Source organism: Uloborus diversus, chromosome 9 (genome assembly GCF_026930045.1).
Source record: "Uloborus diversus isolate 005 chromosome 9, Udiv.v.3.1, whole genome shotgun sequence".
NCBI lineage: Eukaryota > Metazoa > Arthropoda > Arachnida > Araneae > Uloboridae > Uloborus > Uloborus diversus.
In genome coordinates this window covers 125015636-125040894 of record NC_072739.1, presented here as the reverse complement: position 1 = coordinate 125040894, position 25259 = coordinate 125015636, and the positions used below count along the sequence as shown (strand labels likewise).

The 25259-nt window shown below is 32.7% G+C and overlaps 1 protein-coding gene across 1 annotated transcript in view; it reads right to left on the bottom strand.

Annotated features, from left to right (window-relative positions):
• LOC129230470 (alkaline phosphatase, tissue-nonspecific isozyme-like) overlaps positions 1-25259 on the bottom strand; it is a 206147-nt gene that overhangs the window by 9511 nt on the left and 171377 nt on the right. Inside the window, exons 6-7 of the mRNA XM_054864872.1 lie at positions 10289-10429; positions 4299-4490 (exon numbers count right to left, since the gene is read on the bottom strand). Coding sequence (XP_054720847.1) covers positions 4299-4490; positions 10289-10429 — 333 coding nt within the window. The remainder of the gene's footprint in view (positions 1-4298; positions 4491-10288; positions 10430-25259) is intronic.

Here is a 25259-nt window from a genome sequence, read left to right as displayed (position 1 = left end):
AGCCCTGCTCTAAAGGCTACCTGTCAATAAATTTTGTTTAATTCCGTTTATTATTTATTGAAATATTGCAGTCACAAGTAACGACAAAAATATTCGATTGCTTAACCCCCTTTTAAGCTATTGACACGAAAATTTACCTTTGCTAGTTCGGGGCAACAATGAACCAAGTTTTGTTTTATTACGCCAGTTACTTCTTGAGGTACAGCAGGCACGCATAACTGACGAAACGTTCGATTTTGCTTCACCCTTCTTGCAGGAATCTGCTCCAAAATCTAATGGGCAGCTGTTCACATGAGTCTACACGTGTGCACCACATTTTGTTTGATTTCATACTGTAGTTTTTGCTTTAGAATGGCACAAAAAACGGTTACACACATATATTTTCCATAAGTGGTCGAAATGGGTTTCGTATACCTCAAAACGTTCAAATCCATCGAAATTCGAAAATTTGTTTGAAACCAATGCTTTTTGCAATACATTAGATACACAAGACAGACAAGTTAATTATCTATTCGCTGCGCACGATCTCGCTCTCAATATTCGCCTTTCAACCGTTTTGCATCAGTAGGTAACCTGCGACCGTACAGTATGGTCGTCACAGAGCAAATGAGGTTCTCTCGCCCATGAAAACAGGAGATGAGAACGGCCCTTTTCATCAGTTATCCTTCCATCCCCTCAACTCTTAGTATCTAAACGGCGCTTGAAAAAAAAATAATTTGAATTTTGACCTCTTGAATGCAAATTATGATTTTCGCAATCACGAGTGCGTTTGTGTGTATGTGTGTAAAGGTGTATGTATTTGTGTGTATGTGTGTGAAGGTGTATATGTGTGTGTAGTTGTGTATGTTTGCGCGTGTGTGCCGGATATGGACGCAACCTGGAGACGGTTTTCGTTATAGGAACAGCATCGTGAGGAGACGGTCGACGGTGATGCGGCAGAGGGTGCTGGCGGGAAAATAAAATGATAGCACATCAAAACAGTCAAGTGAGAACAATAAGCAATCGTGATTGCTCAAAAAAAAAAAAAAAAAAAACTGGTAGAGAAAAATAAACATTTGTAGAAGTGACAATATCAAAAATAGATAAACGTTTTGCGAAAGCAGTGAATACTGTGAATAATATTTCATTTCTCATAAAAACTAACAGTCCAATGAAAGGGAAATTGAGCTCCTTTGCAGAAAAACTCTTGATATTTGCACAAAATTGCAGATTATTGCATATACGTGCTTCGAGATTACAAGGAACCACTTTTTCAATGCAAAACAAGTGAGCCAATGATCAATAAGCTCACATGTTTTGCACTCAAAAAGGGATTTCGCGTTACCTTAAAACACGTGCATGCAGTAATCTACAATTTTGCTCCATTAAATGTTGTTATTCCTTATTTTAATCTTCATGCAGAAAGATATTTATTCACATATCCTATTAATGTTTGTTTCCATATATTTGTGTAAATTTGGCCCCAGTGCAGTTCATTCATAGACGACGCGACGTTACAAAAAATAACCTTAAAGAAACTGGTTTTAAGTAGCAAAATCTAAGAATGGACGGACATACTAAACACGATTTTCGCTTTTTATTTGAATACCCTTTAAAGAAGCTTTTATTAAACTTGATTTCTGCGGTCAAATTGGGACAAGGTTTTATAATCATTGAGTAAGGAAATTAACATAGAGATGACAGACTATACAGACAAATTCAAGCCCGTAGCTTATTGGATACGTTGATTCAAAATATTGCATTTTGAATCTCAGTTGGTTCTTAATTTATAGTTGCAAGTTTATGAAGTTCATTTATGAAATAACGTTAAGACTTGACTTAAAATGTGAACCAATCGGCCAGCTTTATTTCTTATCACTGATCGCAGTCTTGCAATGTGACCATATTATCATAACCTCGCTCATTTTCGTGCCAACGTATCTCATAAACTTCAATGTCATCTCCTTTTCACCATAAGCGTATCATCTCTTTTAAATTTCCTTATCTTGGTTAAAATCAGTGGCAAAAACTAAAGTAATAGTAAGGTGAACACACCAGTAGTGGCCACTTCAAGGTTTAAAACGCACTAGTAGTGTGCCACAGAGAAGCATATTTTTAAAGTGCGGGTCTGCAATATTAATTACTTCTCTTAAAACTCAATGTGCGTATTATATCCCAACTCCTCCTTAATCATCTCATTTTCTAAAAACACCAAAATTTCAATTTGTTCAATTTTTTTTATCAATTTTTTCCCCAATCATCAAATTTAATCCTGTATTTGCCACTCCAAAAACTGAAAATTTCAGTAGTGGCAATCTGAGATCCTACCATCCGAAGCATTTTCATTACTTACTTTAAATTCAAATAACTGATGAATAAAATTGATTCAAAATGATAGTTACATAAAGTACCAATATATTAACCATATCATTAATTATGCACTTGTTTCTTCTGAGAATGTAACCTTGAAATGGCTACTACTGAAACACTGGCCACTACTGGCGTGTTTACTTCAGTGGCGCCCATCGAGGGGGACCCCCCCCCCCCCCAGAGGCATTGGTTTAACCATAAATGCAAATTCTAATACAGTAGCTTATGCGTATGAAAGGGCCATTTTGATCAAAAAAACCCCTTTCAGAACGTATTTTCGATCAAAACATCCCCTTCAGAAGGTATTTTTGATGAAAAACCTCCTTCCAAAAGGTATTTTTGATGAAAAACCCGCTTCCAAAAGGTATTTTTGATCAACCTCTCCCCCTCCCACACCTAATGTATTTCTGGCTGCGCTAGTTGTTTACCTTAATTATGAAGTGAACTGTTGATACAAATCACAAATTAATTTGAAAGCTGAACTTCAGGGATCATAGAGGTTTGGATAATGTGCTTTTTAAACTTTTCAATAATTAAAGGTTTTTGAGGATTTCTTCCGACCGAGTTATAACATAATAGCTATAAAAGTCAAAATTCCGAAACGTCAAAAATCTGAATGCACTGATACGAAATTTTAATAAACTGATCGGCAATTGCTAAAAAACAAATACACTTCACGAAACAAATAATTACATACAAAGATTAAAGAAACGTAAAACTCTAGCCGGAGCTAACCTAATCTGGCAGCAATGTGTAAATTACGCAAATCCTACTCACAGTATTACGACAAAGCCAGATTAGATTTGCCCGAACTTTAAGTTATATATGCACTAGAGGCGAAGAATTACATACTTTAATAGTTTAATTACTGTATCATGGTTATTGACATACACTAAAAATAATCCGAAACGTTACTGAGTTTTACAATGTTACATTTCGGGTTTTAAATAGTTTTCTTCCGCTTCCTGGAAAAAGCAAGTATTATTGTCAAAAGGTTTCCTGGATTGTTACAGTTTGCACGAATGCAGACTTTTGATTGCTGTGAAAAAATTTTTGAGCTCCAGTTTAAAGATTGACTGAGCGTATTTATAAAATGTAACAGTTTCAGTTCGATTACGACCCGTCCAGACTGATTAACCTCTCAAAGAGAGCAACTTAGTCAAAGAACTACGTAGCTATGCAAGAATTGCATTGCGAGTGACTTTATTGATACTTACTTGCAATTCTGTCTCAGATTTGGCTATGCTTGGAATATTGCTTTTGGATCTTCCTTGATAAATCAGAAAGGTGTGAAGCTACAACCTTCCTAGAACCTCTTAAATAGGACAGTCTGACTTATCCGACATTTTGGTTCCAAGAGAGAATTGGATCCAACCACGTTTCTATTATTTATAAATATGTTATAATATTCACTGGTTGGTTATGTCGTGAAAAAATTGATGATAAGTTGAGTAAAATGTCACTTATGTAAGGTGAATCTAGAAAGATAACTTAGTTCACAAATAAAATTTGCACCCTTCTTAAAACTTGTATATTCACATAGGAAATTTTAAATTAAGGACTTAACCTAAACATCACCCTTTATTTTGATCTGTTTATTATAAAGCGTTCGCGTGGCTGTACTTCTTTCAAACGCTACAGGTGCTTAATGTAAAATACTGTAGACCAATCATTTTTAAGAAGTCAAGTGGAAAAATATTTTAACACTTTATGCTGTCTTGTAAACAATCCTTAGTAACTTCGTTACAAAATGTGTTTTTTTATCGTAGTGAACGGAACATGTGTATTTTAGGATATTTTATGCTTATTACCACACCACTTGGATTATCCGGACCTTCGATTATCCGGATTCCCTTTAGTTCCAGTTAGTCAGGACAAACGAGGAAGTGCTATATACCACAGGAACGAAATGGGTTATAAGAAAATATCCTTTTTAAAAACTAACTTACCTAAAATCGGGTTTCCTCTCTTCGGATTCCCGCCAAAAGCAAACACGTGAGAATGATCTGATGTGACAACAATAAGCGTGTCATCGGCTCTCGTCATATCCAGAGCAACACTAACAGCATCTTCTAATGCAAGCGTATCTGTCAGAGCACGATGGGCGTTATTGAAGTGATGTGAGTGATCGATTCTGCCACCTGTTGGAAAAAGGTTCTTAAATCCGGGGATAATACACGTTTTAAAACTACAACTATTTATAATGATATATGTTCTATACTGCCGATATCATTATTTCCTATAGAAAAAAAAATATAAGCACAGATTATTAATGTAATGAATACATACAGTGTTCTGGCAAAAAAAAAAATCTTTACATGTGGTTGGCAATTAAGAACCTGACATGCAAGCTTCTTATCATGATCTTACTTGTCCTGTTCGCTGATGATTTCGCCGAATGCCGTATTAGCCTCACAGTGATTCGGTCACAATTTAGGGTTAGCATGCCAAGTAAAAACATGACAAGAATTTTGCATGTCAGGTTATTAATTGCCATTCACATGTGAAGATTTTTTTTTTTGCCGGCACAGTATATAATGAAATAAGATGCTATAACAACGTATAAAAGACAAAAAATTTCAGATCGTAAATTTGTGAGAGTAAGCTGTAATTTTCAGAAATTAGTTAGCTTACAATGCACACTCATTTTTCATACTTTTGAGAAGGTATCAATGATATTCACGAAAATATAAACATTTCTTTCAAACTACGAATTTTATTTAAAGGCTTTTGACTCATAACACGCAAAGTTTTCCATCAAAGCTTAAGTAACTTTCTGAAAATTTGACAGCATACAAGAGAATATAATACTAAAATTTAAAATTAAAATAATGAAAATTTGATAAAATATAAACATTTAAAGCAATTAATTTTTCGCTGTGCATGCGCGAAAGATAGCAATTGATAACTTCATCATATAAGACCCAACTAACTTCTTCAACCCATAAAAAATTCCAGTTTAATATCTTAAAAATTTAGGAAGTTATCAGCGATCAAATGAGCCAAATTTCAATAATCCTTAGATAGGCGGCGAACTGTGAGGGGTTGTTCATTAAGGGTGGACTTATCTTTTCTGGGTTGTCATTTTTAGGGTTTGGATAATAACAAACACATGGAATCAACAGGAGACGATATCACTTATTCAAGAATAATCACTACCAGATATGTAACTTAATTTAACATTCTTATTGAACAAAAGAAAAAAAAAGAAAGAAAGAAAGAAAATATTTCTAAGATTAAAAACCGTAGTATAATAAAAAGTTGTGGGACGTTTAAAGAGAACTTCAGAGAGAAAACTCGATCTAGTGAAACTTAAAAAAGTTGGGACACAAAAATGTCAGAAGTTGATTTACAACATCCAAATGGAAAGCATCTATGCACCAAATAAACATATAATTAAAAAAAAAGTATAATTACGTGTTGCTAAAATTGGGGATTTTATGGTACAAGATGAGAGCTTATGGATGAAAAAAATTCTACGAAATCGAACTTTTGTTGAAGAAAAATTTGACAGCTCAGTCGGATGTTCTTTCATAGCGTATATTTACTCATTTCAGTAAAACTATAGTTCCACTTTTGTTGAGCTCTAAGCACACAAGCCTGTATCTTTCTTTCTTCTATATATATTGCGTATATATTTCAATGTTATAGTTTAAAAATTCATTTTAGTAGGTAACGTAGCTCTCTATTCATAAATATCATGTAAAAATCAGCTGGAAATACTGAATACATGTGGATGCAAAAGTAATCATTTTGCATCACTTTTAACAAAATAATAATTTTATGTTTAAAAATAATGGTTAGTTTCAGTACGATTTAAAAAGTTCATAAGATCTCTGGCATAACGTATGTTTGGACAGGGTTGAGTTATAATTGTTGCTTACATATAATTAACTCGAGATAAAATTGCATTCTTGCACTTTCCTATTAAAGGTTTTTGTTATGTACTAAATATTTTGACAGTAAACATAGGCAGTCAAAGTAATAATCACATTTTTTCCCTTTAAATATTGAAACCTAATTCTGATAAGAAACAAATATCTAAAAAAAAATATCTGCGTCACGGGACCCTCGGCAGAAGTGATAATTTTCATAGGATTAAATTATTATCATTATTTTATCTTATGAAAGTAGCAATTGGTTTATGATAGCTATAATAAGCAACGAAAGTTTTGCATTGTATGTTATCTAAAAAATCAATGTCTTCCATTTGTTGTTGTTACTGTTGTCGTTCAAGTAATAAGTTTCTATATTTTCTTTTGCGTTCAGCATGAGATTGTGATTGACGTTTATTCATTTGAATATCATGTTGTTCTTGCTGTAGAAGAACGGCATTCATTTTATCAGCTTTGTTCTTTTATCTCTGTCTTCTTTGGCGTTCAGCATTTGAAGATCGTGTTTGGGTTGATTGAATATTTCGTTGCGAGTGTTCTTGCGTCTGTTGCTGAAGTTGATGCACATCTGCAACAACTTACATTTGAATAGCCCTAAAAGAATGATTTGTAAATAACTATTGAACAATTGAATACGTAAGAGAGACAGAAAAGTGCTTGCTTCAAAATTGTTCTAAATGAAAAATAATTTTATTCTTTGATCAGCATTCAGACTACTTTTAAACATAAGTTTTGATGTCGGCGCAAAAACAATAGATTAAATGACGCGTCGTTTCTAAATATTTCGTTTATCAGAAAAAACACTCAAATTTACAAAATATTTTAGATTTTACTGTGTGATGAACAAATGAAATGTTTATTTATTATTTTTGTTTTCTCGACCGTCCCCAACCCTCGCGTTACGTAGTCTGCGGGGATGAAGTTCGATTAAAATATGTACGCCTTATCACAGTTCAAAACCCCAAATGAAGCGAGATAATTTTTGTATAACTAATCGCAAAAATGTTTTTTTTTCGAAAATAAATTTAAAGATTAAATGCTGCTTTGAGCATATATTTTCTACAATGTTATTGGTATTATATTGCATTATTAAACTCACCTTACATTAGGAGATTGCGTTATGTTGCGACGATCATCCATCTTCTGCTAGTTTCATTACTTTTTCGACTATCACTTAACGCTTAAAACTGACCCAAAGAGCAAAGGAACAAAATTTCCCCTACCATGCACACTTCTGTAGTATGCACGAGCGAAATGAATGCCAGACGAGAGTTGCGCCGTTACGCTCGTAATGTCACAAATCGGTTTAACCGCCCATAAGAAGTTATCCCTTCAAAAATTATTTGAGTACAGAAGATAGCATTTTCCGTTAGAATTTCATGAAATAAAGCACTGCAGCATATATTGGTAAGTAAAGAATGCGAACCCGATAAAATTAAAGGAATAAATTACTATTCGTATGAAAAACGAATTAAGTCTGTTATCTCAGGTAATTCAGTTTTAGAGAATTTAAGGAATTAGGAATGAAATAGCTATAAGGGGGGGGGGGGGACCAGGTTTTTTGAAATGATATTATCAGTGGTTTCAGATTCGTTATTTGGTTGGTTGTCGTGTCCACCAAGAAGTCAAATGGGTTAGTGGGACTTGGTAACTTCTCTAGCACTAGGATATCTTAGGTGTAGAGATAGGTTTGCTCCTATGATCTGGAGAAGTGCCAGTATTGCTATGTAGTTAAATACACTGTGAAAAAAATCGAGAGGTTTTTACATAAGTTTTCTGTAATTTATTTTTTCAGAAACGCATGAAGTTGCAGCATGAATGCCGATTTTACTGTGTGGTGAAAACATTTTTAGCTAACTGCAAGCATATAAAGGGCTTTTCTGTGATAGGTTTTTGTATTAAAGAAAAATTGACTGAAACCCAATCGAGAGCGGTATGTAGTCTCCGGAAACAATATCTTTGAAAGAATTGCTTGAAATTCCGTCTTAGCTTCGGCTATATTTGCTTTAGGAGATTTCTTGGTAACTTATGAAGGTTTCTGGATATTACTGTACAAATAAATAAGTTTTCACAAAATGTTCCTGAGCTAAACAGCCCATTTCAATGCATTTACCCATTCCTCCTTATCTGACCCTCATGGTAAGAAAATCCCTAAACGTCCCGAGATATTTCTGGGTAGCGTTTCCAGGATTTCACTAGTTTTCACCAGTTTTCTGTGAAAAACAAGTATTTTTACGAAATATCTTGGGTTCTGAAGCGCTACATATGTCTTGAAGGCAGACTTCTCACTTCTGTGAAAAGTATTTTTGGTTACCCTTTTGAAAATATATTAAGTGTTTTGAAGAAGTGTTTCGCTTTGAAGTCCATTACGGCATCTCCAGAGTAACTGAGAAAGGTCTGAGTTCAGCAGCTTTGTTAGAATTGCATGCAAAAAAAAAAAAAAAAAAACTGTTCAGTATGTGTTTGTTATTATGCCTAAGATTCGGATATATTTGCTTTAGGAGAGATTGCCTGGTGATGCAAAACGGTGCCAAGCTGATACTCTAAATGTATCAGTTTCTTGGAAGTTTCTTGATTTTTTTTCCAAAATCGGTTTCTGAATTCTTCAAAGCTCCAACGTTAATGTCAGTTTGAGTACTGTCTTTTTAAGAGAAACATTCCTAGTTTTTTTCCAGATATATCATTGTAGAAAATCATGCATATAAACTGATAATTATTTTCTAGGAACTTTATATATTTTTTTAAGTAAAGGCCACGGTTATTATTTCCTTTAAATTTATTTTGTCCCACTGATAACAGGGATATTGTTTGGTCATACTTTTACCACGTATTGGTTAAGATTGCATTATAAATCACTTTTCAACCAAAGAAAGAAAAAAAAAACATTACTTAAGTTGCGCAAAAAATGAGTTCATTCATGTCGCTGCTTTGCCAATGGTTACATGGACTTTTCTCAAATGCACCAATTCTGCAGTTATGATGTTGTTGTCAACAGACATAAAATGTATGCGACTGAGTAGCAAAATTTAACCTTTCAATTGCGTAACACTATAACATGTGTTAATCCCTAGAATAGGGAAAGAAATTTTTCTTCCTTGCAGGAAGAAAACCCCCACATTTAATCCATCAAAAGCATCTTAAAGGTTTTAAATATAGATTCCGAAATGTCCGATACAGTTCCAGAGGCTAGAACTTACTAAAACTGAGCTTATGTTAACCAAATGTTTGGATTGAAAAAAAAACTTGTGCTTTGATTTGATGCTTCCTTTTATTTTTGTTGCGCTTTCGCCAAGTATGTATAGAAATTACAGTAAAACCCCTCCTAACGGCCACCCCTTAAAGGCAGACACCCGTCTTATGCGAACAATTTTTGATTCCCCAGTTAAAATGCAAATAATATTATTAAACCCCTGTCTTTCGGACACCTCTCTATTGCGGACAAAAAAATTTGTCCTGTTGGTGTCCGCATTAGAGGGATTTTACTTTATTTAAGAATGCATTTACAAATCTATTTCGGACAAAACTTATAATATTTCTCTTTCTGAAAAGAGGTTCTTTACCAATTTTAAAAAATCCATGCTTTATTCATTATTTATTAATTAATTTTTCGTTGTTAGTCTACGTAATGAAATCTTAGGCGAAAAACAAAATATGTACATGAAATGTTCATTTGAAGACTGTCCTAACTTTGTATAAAAAATACACTTTCTTTCTGAAACAAGAAACAGAGATAAGCATCAAAGGAAAATAAATTAATATGGAAGAATTTATCTGCAAACAACAAAGAACAGGCAAAAGTAAATAGTCTTTCCGTAAAAGCTTTCAAACAATACATGAAAATCTGAACGAGAAGAAAAATATATTAAAGGTAAAGCAGAAATAGTAGACACATTTCCTTAAAAAGAAACAACAAAAGAAGACAGACTAAGAGATGTAAGGCTTATATTTTTCCCCCTTGAAAATCTCTCGAGATTTCTCCTAATAGTGGATATCTAACATATGGTATTTTTACAATTTCCTCTTCTAGCCTTTCAGGTTCGTCTTACCTTCCACCATAAGAAAATATCCCCTAGGGTTTTTACGCAGGATTTCTATGGACTTCCGGGTCATTTCCGCCAGAGATGGCTCTCCGTCTGGTCCGGAGTCACGGTCAACTTCATATGCCATGTGACCATAGTTGAAAAGACCTGTAAAAACAAGATGGGTTTTAACTAAGTACAGCCATTAAGATCTTACTAAGTACAATCATTGAGGGAATATGCTTTATTTTTCTTAACTTGGTTTTCAGTCGTTAGGTAACCTAGTTTCTATTTTTTTTTTAAACTTTTTTTAATGCTAGAAAAACTTTTTTGTAGTATTTTTTGGCAAGAGAAAGTGTTTGCGTTCCTCAAAAACAGGGGAAGATACAAGGGGAGGGTAATAAGGGTCAAGAATAGTTTGAACTGTTAAAAAAATATCCGTTCACATTTGTGTTTAAATATTTTATGAATAAAATGTAAACGACTTCAGCAGAAATTATTTTTGAAAGCAAATGTTTGAAATACTACTCATTTTCATATGCTTATGAAATTAATTTTTAACATTTATGCCCTATTAAGTGCATTTTTTCGGTCGATTCGGTGCCTTTTATTAGTTACCCAACCTTTTATTAGTTACCCCTTTAGTTACCCCCCCCCCAACTAGTTTTTGAAAATTTTCGTTCCCATTCATTCATTTCATTCTTTCATTCATTGGAGGGAAGGGGGTAGTATTTTTCAGCATAACTCCCCCTAAAATGGTAGTCTGTATCAACCGCAGCTTTGAACCTTAAGTCTTTAATTAGATAAGCTATTGAATGTCGTTATGTGGAACATTAGGAAAGTTACTACACAAAAGTTCAGAATTTGTTAGTTCTACCTTCCCTTCTCACCCGCTCACAATTTCACGAACCCCTCCCCCTTTCAAACCATGACATCATTTGTGAACAGCCCCTAATATAATGACACCCAATAGAAGTGAAACTTTTATATCCTTTATTTATTTATTTATTTTTTGTTTTTACATTATGAACTGTCATTTTATAGGCACGTTTTCCATCACGCTGAGCTAAAATGTTTTCTGCGCCCGCCTTAGGCATGTTTACAACAAAATTGTATATTTTAATGAAATAAATAGCTCATAAACAACGAGAAAACATAACAATACTAAATATCAACTTTTTAATTCCTGCCAAAACAATGAAAAAATATTTGTAGTTATGAAATTTAGCTTTGCTAGAAAAAGTAAAAGATATAATTCCAAGAATGAGCTTAAGCTATGTGGATTGCAACATGATTTGAAACATATGCTTGCTTAATTTCAGTTTTGAACAATGCTACATGCATTCCTCTATACTATTTCAATCTGTTCGTGTCTATCTGTAAGTGTGCTAGATCTTCTCGAGAATCACTGCGAGTCAAAAGCCAAACGAGGTACCGATAGATTTGAAATTTTCCAAAGAAAACAATAAGACCAATCTCGTAATTGTACGACTTTAATTAGCGAATATATTAGTTAAAGCGTCAATTAACAACCTATTCTCGGGATCTTTATTTTTTTCCTGTTGCCATTTAACATGGGTTAAAATAAAATTCTAATAATTGTTTTAAGAGCGCAGTTTTTTGGCTGCTGTCCAAATCTTAAAACAACTTTTTAGTCTAGAATTGTATTTTAAACTAGCTTCATTTCTCTGGATATCCATTTCATTTTCTAGACAGTCCGTGCAACGCTGGGCTATGCAGTTGTTAATTACTATTATATTTCGTTGTTCTTGATTACAATTATAAAATAACTACGTCACTTCCGTCACACAAGAAATTGCAGATCAGAATTTTATAGCCTTCGCATAAAGAGTATCACTTCACAAAGGTCGTGCAATTGAGTTGCTTTTGATACTTAACCACTTTTATGTGTCGCAGTCATGATATCTTCGTTGTAGTGCCATTTTGAGCTTACAAAATGCCCAATGCTTGTATTTTTGGACACAGGAAGTCTGATTTTTGAAGTAAAAACTGCATTATGCAGCTTAGTTTCATCTTTAAATCAATTACAACTATGCTTCTGGTTTTGAGCTTTAAAAAATCGCCAATAAGCTTAGTACTCTTTTCTTTCTGTGTCAATGGAGAAGAATGACAAAATGCTTTTAGCGCAATAAAAATAAGACGAAGATTTGCCAATTACAGTTGCATTTACTCTACTTCTCAGGAAACCCGTTTGTCTGATTGAAAGCCGGAAGAAAAACGCCATTAGGGCAGAACTGAAATAACTTTCAATTCTTATCAAGTGTTTGAATCACAAAATGCTTTCGAACGAAAACAATTAATGGGAACAGATAAAAGTTTTTCCATTAATGGGATGGCCATTTACTCTTTAATTGCTATTAAATCTAGAGATAGTTCTTTTTTGGAAAATTTTCTTGCATAGACTTGCAGAGTATGTTTAAAAGAAGGGTATTCAAAAATTAATTAAAAGTAATACTTTCGTAGATTTAACCAGTGACTTGTTCGAAATAATATGACATTTGGCATTATTTATATACAATCAATTGAAACGTAAACAGGTGTTTAGTTAATAGGACTCTTTTACAGTCAGAATACCAGAATAAATATATACTAATCAAATTGGTCAGAAAAAGAATTGTCTATTAAATCTTAGTGATTGACTATTAGAATGTTATTTATATCGGATTAGTTTTTAGTCGGAATGCCATATTATGCAGAAATAGCATAAAAGAATATCCCGGTTTTAAAAATTTATATTTCATAAACTGTTACACTTACCAGTATAAATTATACATAAAAATAAAGATAAACTCTGAAAGTTTTTTCTTATTGTTAACGGAAGTAACTACTTAAACATAGACGTATCGCACTAACGCAACCAGAAACTCTTTCCGGAAAGGTTTTTTGGTCACAGCAATCATTACACGTGTATTGACTACTGTATTAAGATTAGTAACAATGTTAAAACCAAGACCTGTTCGGGGTGCCCCCCCCCCATTTCGCAGCGCCACTGACGTTTCACAACGCTGGATTGGCCGTGCAGGTAATCATGATTTACCCTTTATGCATTGGTCAGCCAGATCCCCAAACCTAACCCTATGGGATTTTTTTTATGAGGTTTCGTCAAAGAGAGTGTTCATACACCACCAATGCCTTCAACACTGCAAGAACTGAAAGATCGCATATGTGTAGCATTACGAAAAATTGAGTGTAACGCCCCAAAATGTATGTTATAGATGTGTGTCGCGTTACGAAAGGCGCACGCATCGAGCATTTGTAAGTGAAAAAATAACTTTCAAAGTTTATCTTTACTACTTCTTTTTACAAAAAAGGAAGTATTGTATTCGCGAAAAAAAATTTCAATCAAAATTCGGCCTTTATTTCCATTTTGCTCACCCCCGAATTAATGTTGAGTTTTTTTTTTCAACCCGACCACACGCGGATAAGTGCTTAAGAATGTATAAACACTCGAAATATCCATTTTGACATTCCCCGAGTTAATTACAACGACTTTTCTCGTGATTTCCGTATGTACGGATGTATGTATGCGTGCGTATGTATGTCGCACAACTCAAGAACGGTATGCCCTAGAAACTTGAAATTTGGTACGTAGACTCCTAGTGGGTCTAAGTGTGCACCTCCCCTTTTGGTTGCGTTCGGGTGTTTTTTAAGAGATCTTTTGCCCCTTTTTTTGGGGGAGGGGGAAATCATTGTTAATTTCGATGTATACTCAAGTTGTGCTATAATTTGGCGGACACTAGGCGATATATATCGCCAGTCTTTTGATCGCCAAGTTTTGCCGCCAAGTTGGCGACAAAGTTGGCAATTTTTTTTTTAAATCTTGTTTCAATTTGGCCACTGGGGGTGATATTGAGAGAGCAAACTATTGAATCACATTAAAATTGCCAATGATTGGAAAATGACATTAAAATTGGATTGAAAGGAAGTCATGTGATGCACACATCAGCCCGTTTTTATGTATCATATATAGTTCTATGGGTAATAGATTATGAAATATACATTTTTAAAAGCGGGATATTCTTTTACGCTAACCCTGTATATACTAACCAGATTGGCTAAGAAAAGAAATACATAAATAGGCTAGGTTTTAGTGAATTATATTTAACAGCATTAAGCTGTATAAGTCAGACACCATGTCAGTAGTTTGCTTTATAAACAGTAAGTTATTGTTAAGACACTCAGCGCACTGTTAAATGTTAATTAATATCTACTTTATAGCCAAATGGTAATTATTTTTATTTTTCTACTGTGTTTTTGTTTATTCAATGTGTTTCTTTCTTGCTTAGTAAAATTTAAAAAATATTAAATATATTCTTCTCTATATTGTATTAGTACGAGGGAAATATTAAATATTTTAATTGATACTTATATAATAATGCTTGTGTTAAAATTTTTCGAATGCATTTTATAAAGTTGCCTTCTTAATAGAAAATTTCGTTGCAGCCGAAGGAAATTCCGTTTCGGCGAAACGGCGGAGACACCAAAAGTTTGAAGTCTACCGGTGTCTAGAAAGTTGGACACGGTTTAAGAACACCAAAAATTGCTCAATATACCGGACTGTGCTACTTCAAACTTATCTATTCTAGAGAATGTTTCACTGAAGGACAGTATAAGGATAAATTATTTTCGTCATACGTAAACGAAACTAGATTCTCGTATGCAAGATGTCAACGTACGATTTCTTACGGCATTTATCTTAAGTTTCAAATTGTTTAAATTTTGCATTACCTATTACAGCCTTGCTGGTGATAAGAGTCAAAGTCCATTGTTACTATACATTTGCTTCTAGGCAGGACTGTGGAATCGGACTGATTTTGGAGTAAAGGAGTCAGAGTCGGACTGATTTTGAGGTAAATGAATGGGAGTCAGACTGATTTTGGGGCAAAGGTGTCGGAGTCGGACTGATTTTGGGGTAAAGGAGCCGGAATCGGACTGATTTTGAGGTTAATGAATGGGAGTCGGACTGATTTTGAACTAAGGGAATCGAAGTCCGAAAGTTAGAAAACATGCCAACTCCGACTTTCTTTTTTTTTTTTTAAATTTTCATTGACTCCTTGCATTTTTTATACAGATGGCTACTAATTTGTTCGATTACATGTATAAAAGCTTACTAATAAGAAAATTTCTGCCATTGGCAACCAGCTGGCTTGATTGTTTATAGAACTTTCTGTAACAGCTAACTACATCTTTACATAGTTGTTTTACATTAGCGTGTTTCAAATTTTCCTTAACTAGTAGCAACTGTCAGCAAACAGGTTTGTTGCCTAACACTTTTTTGGTCATTATTTTCAAATAAAAATAAAATTTTTAATGGAACTGTTGATGGTTTTGTCATTTCTCCTCTGAGTTTTCAAGCAAGAGACTATACAGAATTCAGCAATTGACAAAATTGTGTACATAAGCACCAGCCACTGTCCAAACAAATACCTAATCCGGCTTTGAGAAAATGGGTAAAACGAGTCACATTATTGAAAGTGAGCTTCGGAATTTGCACAAGAAGTCGAAAGAGTTGTTAGGTCAGTGGTAGAAGCGTCTTTATCTCTTTGTAGAGCAACAAGTTGCGATGGTTTTATACGGAAAACATTGTGGTCTCGAAAATTAATGCCCAAATTCGAATTTAAAGCAAAGCAGTATACGGTGTAAAATATCTATATTACAAAGAAAGAAACTACTTAGCCTAAACTCGGGTGCTTGGGAGGGCGCTGTGGTGGAATTTGAATGCAGTCACCTCCTCAAGTTACAAAATTCGAGAAAGTACAAGAAGTCTGATTTCAGTTAACCTTGTTTTAAGCTAAAGTAACTTATGTCATTTTAAGTTACGGTTTTGATCCTTCTCAAATATCGTTGCTGAAAACAGCATTGGGAAATTACTTACCAAAATTGCTTTTAAGAGCCATTATATGTTTAATTAAAACCGCCGATTGTATTTTGCTTTGTCAATAACAAAACGAATTGTGAAGTTTCGCATCAAGTTTGGGTGTGAAGCAAATTCTCGTTTTTTGATTACAAAAAAGCCGCTAGAATAACTACTGTGTTAATTCACTGTTTCCAAATAAAGTTCGAGTATGAAGGGTTCGATCATGAACGAGTACTTATATTTTTCTGTTTCTGTTTTATTTTTCAGATAGATACTACGATACGTTGTGCGGTGGTGCAGTATATTTCTTATATTTTAGTATGCGATGTCCTAAACGTCTTCTGATGTCGGCGAAATTAAAAACGTGAATTCCATTTTACATCATTCCAAAATAAACCAGTAACATAGGTGCAATACATTTATAAAACACATTTATATCACTTCTCTAGGTATGAGGTTCAATGTTTACATCATCATAATGGCTGAATGATTAAATAAGCAGTCCACTAGGTTAATATTACAAAAAGTCAAAAAGTCCCATTACTAGCAATTTGTCACTGTCCGATTTATTAAATAACGATCTATGTGAGAAACCAGCCAGACCCATCCGTTTTTCTAAAGTTAAACCGGATAGACAAAAATCAGTGAATATTGTAACTGTTTTTCCAAAAAATAGATCCTGAATTAAGCTAGATAACCTATATTTTCTTTGCTTACATTCCGTTACTTGATAAGCCGTGATCTTAAAATTAAAGTTTTAAATGTGGTGACGGTCCCTAAATCGTTTTTCGTCTTTAACTTTTGTTCTGCTCCACGGAATGCAATTAAATTTCGTACCCAGGCTGCATTTTGCTGTCTAAACACAATTATGTAGCAAAAAATAGGAGTTCCTATTTGAAAATCGAGATTTAGTGCTCATTTTACTTTGTATACGGTCTCTTATCAAAATTTTACCTAAGTAGTTTTAAAGACTTTAAACCATGTCAGATGACAGCTTTCTTTCCTTTCCAGCATGTATAATGGCCGAACAATTAAAAGTGTTTCGGTTTATTTTCTATAGCTGTACATATTCACGGTCAGTGCACTGCTAAAAAAGTTCTGCACTTGGTGTTACAGCTGTTGTGTTATGGAGTGTTACATATAACTAGTTTTTGTGCTGTAATTAATGTTAGTTATAGAGATATTCATAAGAAGATGTTTTATCTGAGCTTTTAAATAATTACTACTATTATAATTTAATATCCAGTTTGGCTTTAAAACACGATTGCGAACCATCTTTGGAAGCGTTAAGGGAAGAGATAGGATTTAAGCACCCTTGTGCGAAAATTTTTCGATAAAAAATTCCAAATGTGTAAATTTAGGCAATACTCGACGATATTAGAGAGGAGGAGGTTAAGAGACCTTTCAGCAGAAATTTAAAAAAAAAAAAAATAAGTTCTAAAAAGAAGGTTAAGAAAACCTCCAGTGATGTTGGTGGCGGGAGAGGTTCCGGGGTGCCACTCCCCCGAAAATCCTTCAAAATTGAAGTCTTAAATGACTGTAAGCCCTAACTTTAGTAGTAAAAGCAGATGGGTGTGGTTCAGGGACTCGTCCGGGGTAAATGTTTGGAAATTGAAGTTCAAAAAACCAAGTTTTTAGAGGATCTTTGATGATATTAGTAGGGCTCTCCGTAGGAAGTTTTACAATATAGAAGTTTTTAAAACGCAATTGTAAGCTATTTTGGCAACGCTGAAGGAAGGTATTGTGTTCAATATGACTCTCGCGTAGCAATCTTTCAAAATAGAAGCTTGAAAACGCATTATTAGACGGTATCCAAAGATGTATTGAACTCCTAAAATAATTTTAGAAGAAATTTAATGATGTTGAAAGGGGGAATTTGAGGACGCCCACCCACCCTCCCAGATTTTTTCTTAGTTGAAGGTTTTTAAATGCGATTGTAGGCCATCGTTTGGTAGGCGTTAGACGAAAATAAGTTCAGGGACTCTCCATGTGCCACTTTTTAGAAATTGAAGTTTAAAAAACGCAATTTTAGACGTTTTACGGAAGTGTTGTATAGATAGGGCTATATACGGATTTGTCCCAGAATTTTTCCTACTTTTTCTTCTTGAAAACACAATTGCAGGCCATCAATGGTAACTTCAGAGGAAGGGGCGGGGCTTAAGTACTCAACCGCAGCAATTTTTCAAAACTGAAGTTCAAAAAATATAATTTCAGGCCACAATCGGGGCCATTAAGGAAAGGTTTGAGTTCAAGTCCCCCCCCCTGGGCCCTCCTTGGCTGCGGCATATATATATATATATATATATATATATACATATATATACATATATATATATATATATATATATATATATATATATATATATATATATATATATATATATATATATATATATATATATATATATATATATATATATATATATATATATATATATATATATATATATATGGTGGAACCACCCATTTCCAAAATCGGCCAATGTTCAAATAAAATGCTTACACCGTGAATGGATCATTGATAAAAGCGCTACTTCCGAAATGCTGAATTATTTCAAGTTTGTGCACGTAGTAGTCTAACATAGACAAAGGTTTGGCAGCATTTTCTTAGTATACCTCAAGTAAAAAGATAAACAACCACCGTAAAATACAAAAAAATCTAAAAACCGTAAGATAAGTAATAGGAGAGAAAAGAAAATGGAGTGTTTGAATTTCTTTAAGTTCCTCTATAATGGACACTTTGTTCGGATACTATTTCTTTTCTGATTGTGTTTCTTTTCCATTTTCGAAACTCAAAAGAAAAAAGAAACTTCCAAAAAAAAAATGATTCTTTACATAAGAAGTAACAATGCTTCTTACTGGACTTTCTATAAAATGTTATTATGTTTTAAAACGAAGTAGGGGAATGTGGGGCAAAGTAAACTAGTGGGGCAAGGCTAATAATATTTTATAAATTAGTACCACATGTAGTCTATTCCAGTCAAGAAAATTTTACCTCTAAAAATCAAAGAATACGATAGCAGAAGTATTTTTCAAAATCTGATACTCATACTGTAAAATTTTGCTGTAAGTCAAAAATTATTTTTCTTATTAATAAACGATAAAGTTCGTGTTATTAGCATTTGAAATACTCACTGAAACTTACTAATATTCGATGAAGTATTAATTTTTTTAATATTAAACTTATTTCTATTTGAAATGTTTGTACAATGGGTCAAGTGCATGTGAGGTAAAGTGAAATAGTTCAATTCGTTTACTTATTCAATTCTTTATCAAATCACTTACATATTCTTTATTAGTTATTTCCTTCATATAATAATTTACTTATTTATTTATTGATGCACATATTTTCATCTTAATTCATTATGTTATTCATTCATTTATTTTTCTCATGCATTAACTCATTTAATTTTTCGTTTCCTTTTCATTTATTAATTCATTGTTTTATTTACTCATTTACTTGATAATCTTTAACAATCGAATATAAAATGTTTCATTAGAAAATATATTATTTTTCACTTTGCCCCACGAAAAAAAATGAAGTGAAAAAAGTCCTTTTTTTTAAGTTCCAAATTTTGCAAAAAATAAAAAACAATGCTTCAATGCAAGTTTTTTTTTTTTTTTTTACAAAATATATTGTTCTTCCTTTATGTACCGAAGTTTACAGAACAAATTTTCAGTTTTTTCCATTCTGAAACAAGTAAGTTATCAAAACTATTTCACTTTGCCTCACATTTAACCAACATATTCGTATATTTGCATTATATATAGTGTATGACTGCAATAAAATTTATAAAAAAAAAAAAAAACAAGAACTCATACGTAGAATTCATAGCATTTTACTGCCTTGAATTTAAACAAAATAAATAAAAAAATAGCAAATTTTTACATTCAATCTTTACATTGATCGCTTTACATTTTTAAAAGCACGTTCTGAAATATCTATGCAATTGAATTTCTGTAAAAGAAATGCCTTGAAAAAGTTTGAAAAATCATAAAATAATACAAAAAAATAATTAAAATATAAATGATATCAATCATTGCTAAATGAGAGAAGATTTAGCCTCTGGGTTATTTCATTTATTTAAGTGTTTCTTTATATTCTTTAAAGAATTTTATCAGAGAAGATAAAACTTAGAGAGTACTCTTTGAACTTTTTAACGTTCTGTTCTGAAAGCATTTTTAATTTTGCTTAATAAATACACCTTTGAATTGAAGCATTTTAAATAAATTTTTAATTTGAAAATATAAGAAGAAGAAGAAAAAAAGAAAAGAGAAGATATTAAAAATGCATGACAGTTTTAGCATCCCCTAATGTTGATTAGAAAATAACTGAAAAGGAATATCTTATGTAACTTCTTTATAACACAGTATAAAGTAGAAAATTATTTTTTGAGGATTTAAAAATGTTTTAAACTTTTTGTTTTGCTATACATAAAAGATATTTCGTAATAAAATTGCAAATTCGTCTATAATATATTCAACAGGAGAACAGCAAAAAGCAATTTATATGAATGCATTTTTCTGTTATTTGTCTAAATAAAAATTTTTGTGCATTTGATTTTTAATTGCGTCTATTTCTTATAAATATTTTGCACAAATGAACAAAATATTTTCATGCACTGAATAGTTATACTTCTAAGAAAGAAAAATATATTTTGAGACACTACTGGAACGAGAATCAACCTTTAGAGATAGGTCATTATTGTCTTGAAATATGTTTAAATTAGCGTATTCTGATCAACCATAATGTTAACACCAAATATATTTGGGGGGTTAACTCTTCTTCATTTATGCGCCGTTATTCTTACTTGTTATTACAACTTGAAGTAGAGTCATAGAAAAAGAATTAAAAAAGGGAACACTCGTTCGTATTCATAGACTTTTGACACTTTGAAACGTTACTGATTGTTTTTGTGGAACGATCCGAGATTTCACACGTTTTCACCCATTTCCCCGTAAAATTAAAAATCTTTGCAAAAATGTTTTCCCAATTGCTACAATGCATTATTTTTGCTGTTACTAAAAAATATGTTAGCAACCAGTTTAAAGATGAACTGAGCGTGTTTATTAAGTGTATCGGCTTCAGATGGGCTATGGTTCGTCCAGAGTAACTGTGCTCCCGGTGTAGAACGAATAAGTTACTGGATAGCGACAGCTATGAAAGGCAAGAATTGCAGTCTGGGAGATGTGTGGTTATTTGTAGCAATTCTGACTTATGTGTGGCTTTGGTTGAAAAAAAAAAAAAAAAAACGGAACACTCGTTCGTATTCGAAGATTATTGACACTACACTAGAAACAGTTCAGAACCGTTTCTGGAGAATAATGGGCAGCTAATGTGCCCAATTTCTGCCAGTAACATACCTCGCACGACACAGGAATGTTTCACACTAAAATCCAGCAACCTTCCTAAATTTTTCCTGGAATCTTTCAGGAGAATTCCAGGATAATTCCCGTTTAAATGTCAGTCATGTCTAAGCAACCTTTAAAGTAAACTTCGGTTACCATAATATAATAGCGAACCAATCCTTCCTGATCCGAATAAAAAACAAAGCTCTAAATATATTACTTTAAACATGGGCCACAGCTAAGACAGAATTGCGAGATAAACGCATTATGGCAAACATGGCCATAGCGAAAGCAGTATTGTGAATAAGCATTAAAAATGTAGCTTGCAGGTACTTCTGGCAAAGCTACGGAATCCAGAGATTATTCGCTCTCCATTAGGAGCCTAGTACAGTCTCGATGAGCCGTAATCTAACTGAAACAGATACGATTAATAAATACGCTCAGTTAATTTTTAAACTGGGAGCTAAAAATATTTTTCCTAACAGTAAGAAAATCTGAATTCGTGCAACTAGTAGAAATTCAGAAAACTGTTTGACAATGACACTTGATTTTCAAAGGAAGTAGCTAAAAACCAATGAAATTTCGAAACGTTACACGGAAATGATCAGCAACGTTTCGGATTTTTTTTACAGTAAAACATATTCTTAAATAAGCAAACTTATCTTTTAATACAGAAGAAAAACAATGCTTTGTAAGAAATTGCATTTTATCTTTTCTAGGAAATACTGAAGTGCTGGAATAAGTTGGAGTGCTGTCAGACTGATCCTAAAGCATGCCATGTTGTTTGCTAGTTTAAAAATATATATTTTAATGCAAGTAATATGCAAGAGGTGTACGTTTCACCAAAAATAAAGTCGAATATTTGACATATTTTTATTTCCTTTCTTACTGTCATAATTTAAAACTGTTATTTAGAGAGAAAAGAACTTTTACTAATGTAACTCTACCAATTTGATCCGGATAAATAAAAGATCAGGATAAACAGGGGCCTGATAAACTAGGTTCTAGTGTAATGAAAATGTGAACAACTTTTACATATATATCCTTTAATGACTAATTTTATCTAAGAAATTGAACGTTTGACGTTAAGTCAACAACTTTCAAAAAATCTTTCACTTACTTACCCAATTTTAATGTGAGAAAAAGAATATTCTCTTTAAAATTTCCAACGAAAAAAAAGAGACAAAAAGCGTAAAATAATGTTCTTATGTAGAATAATTAAAGAATTCCTGCATAATTATTTCGCATTTTTGTTGAAACGAAAAAATCCAAAAGGAAGGAAGTATTAATTACTAGGATGGAAAAGAAAAACACAATTAGGATTCTCTCAGTGAATAAAACTTCCAAGGGAAATAAAGGGGTTGAATTTCAAAAGTCTTGTGGTACAAGTCTTCTTTTGTTCATTTCCTCTTTGAATTTTTAGTTTTTAAACAAAACTTTTTAACACGGCCTATTTTTTCTTTGAAGAAAGAAAAACCTTTTTTTAATAGTCAGTTCTTTTCGCACAATTATTGTGATCAAATTTATTTTTAACGATTTTCTTTTTAATTCTAGCAATGACGCAAATTCAATTGAATATAATTTACGCTTTTCTTTCAATTAACTCTGGTATTTTTCTTTAAACTTTAAAAAAAAAGAAGTTTTCGATTTGAATTTATGCTTTTTTTATTTCATTAGATTTCAGTTTCTTCGAAAAATATGAGCATAGTTTTCTTTTTTCCTCACCTAAAAAATTTGAACAAAAATATAAAAATATTGAGCTAATATTAAAAAAAAAAACCAGCTGATGTGCGCATCACATGACTTCTTTTTACTCCAATTTAATGTCATTTACCCATTATTGGCATTTTTAATGTGATTCAATAGTTTACTCTCTAAATATCATCAACAGTGGCCAAATTGAAACCAGATTTTTTAAAAAATTGCCTAATTTGACACCAAGTTGGCAACAAAACTTGGCGACCAGAATACTGGCGATATATCGCCAAGTGTCTACCAAATTATAACACCACTTGAGTTTTTATCGAAATTAACAATGATATCCCCCCAAAAAGTAGCAAAAAAACCCCTTTAGAAACACTAGAATGCAACCAAAAGGGCAGGTGTACAAATAGACCCTAATAGGAGTCTACGCACCAAATTTCAACTTTCTAGGACATACAAGTCTTGAGTTATGCGACATACATACGCACATACGTACATACAGACGTCACGAGGAAACTGGTTGTAATTAACTCGGGAATCGTCAAAATGGATACTTCGCGTGTCTAAACTTTCTTGGTACTTATCCACGTGTGGTCGAGTCGAGAAAAAACTCAACATTCATTCGGGGGTGAGCAAAATAGAAATTAAGGTCGATTTTTGAGTGAAAATGTTTTCGCGAATAAAATACTTCCTTTTTTGTAAAAGGAAGTAATAAAGAGAAATTCCATTTAAAATGTCTTCTTGCTGAAAGCTTGTGCAAAGATTCTTCGCGTTTTGTTCTCGCTATTGTGAAGTCCCATTTTAGTGTTGCACTGCCCAAAGATATCAACTCAAGACTTTGGAGAAATTTAATTTTTTTTTTCTTCTCAGGATTCAGAGGAACCCAAAACCTCTAGTTTCCCCATCCTGGTGCCAATCTGAAAACACTTAATTAAAGTTTAATAAATTGTGCTTTTTGTTCAGAAAACAGTAAAAGTGAACTTTTGATAAATTTTGTATTACACGTTGTAGAACTATGCTACTGCATTGTACAGTCATAGGAAAAAAAAAAAAAAAAACGAAACACTCGATCGTATTCAAAGACTATTAACACTAGAGACACGTGTAAGGAGCTATTGTTTCAGGAATAAAAAGTTCTACATTATTATGCTAAAAAAATGTTGTTAAGGGGTCGTCTTCATATAAAAACGAGCATCAACTTCAAATTTTTCAATGAGAACCCCCCTTTTTTATCACATATTTTGTAATCAGCATACTTTTTTAACTTTGCGCTATGCTTAAAAATTCATTTTTTTCTACTTTAGGGGACCGTATACTTTTTTAAAACAGAAATTATGAAAGTTGGTTTTTTCGTAAAAAAAGAAAAAAAATTGTTCAACAAAATAAGCAAACCAATTAAAACGTGGTTTTTCTGCATTAAAGTTACGTCTAAGAACTTTTTAAATGCATAAATTTATGCAATATATTAACAACATATTAACATACACAATATTGCAACAGTCAGTTTTTTGTGGATATCGTTCAAACGTCAATGTGTAAATAACGCGAAACACTGCTTCATTGTTTAAAAAAAGAAAATTTTATAGAACTTTTAAAATTAAAAGCTACACTTAAAATACTTCTGTTTTTTTTCTTCCTGCGTTTAGCCATTGCTTTTTGTAAAACAGTAACTCAGAAAAAAATTAACATGCACAACTTTTTCACAGAAACATACAATAAAACCTCATTGTCTTGCTAGTCATGTTGCAATAGACAGTGTAGAATTAGTGGCTCTCCCCGGTGATAATTTGCTAAAACGAAAAATTATTACCTTGTGTAAATTGGGAAAAAGCACTCGAAAAATAGCCGACAGTTTGAAGTTTCGCCTTTAGCAGTATCCAGATGGGTCAACAGGTAATATTTGCTCTTAGATAAGTTGACTGGTTTTTAGGAATTATTATTATTATTATTATTATTATTTTTAGTAAAGTTTTTGAATAATTTTCAATGTATTAAGATCTAAGAGAGGAAATATAAGCTCTTAAAATATCCTCTTAGATAAGTTTACTGGTTTTTAGGATTTTTTTT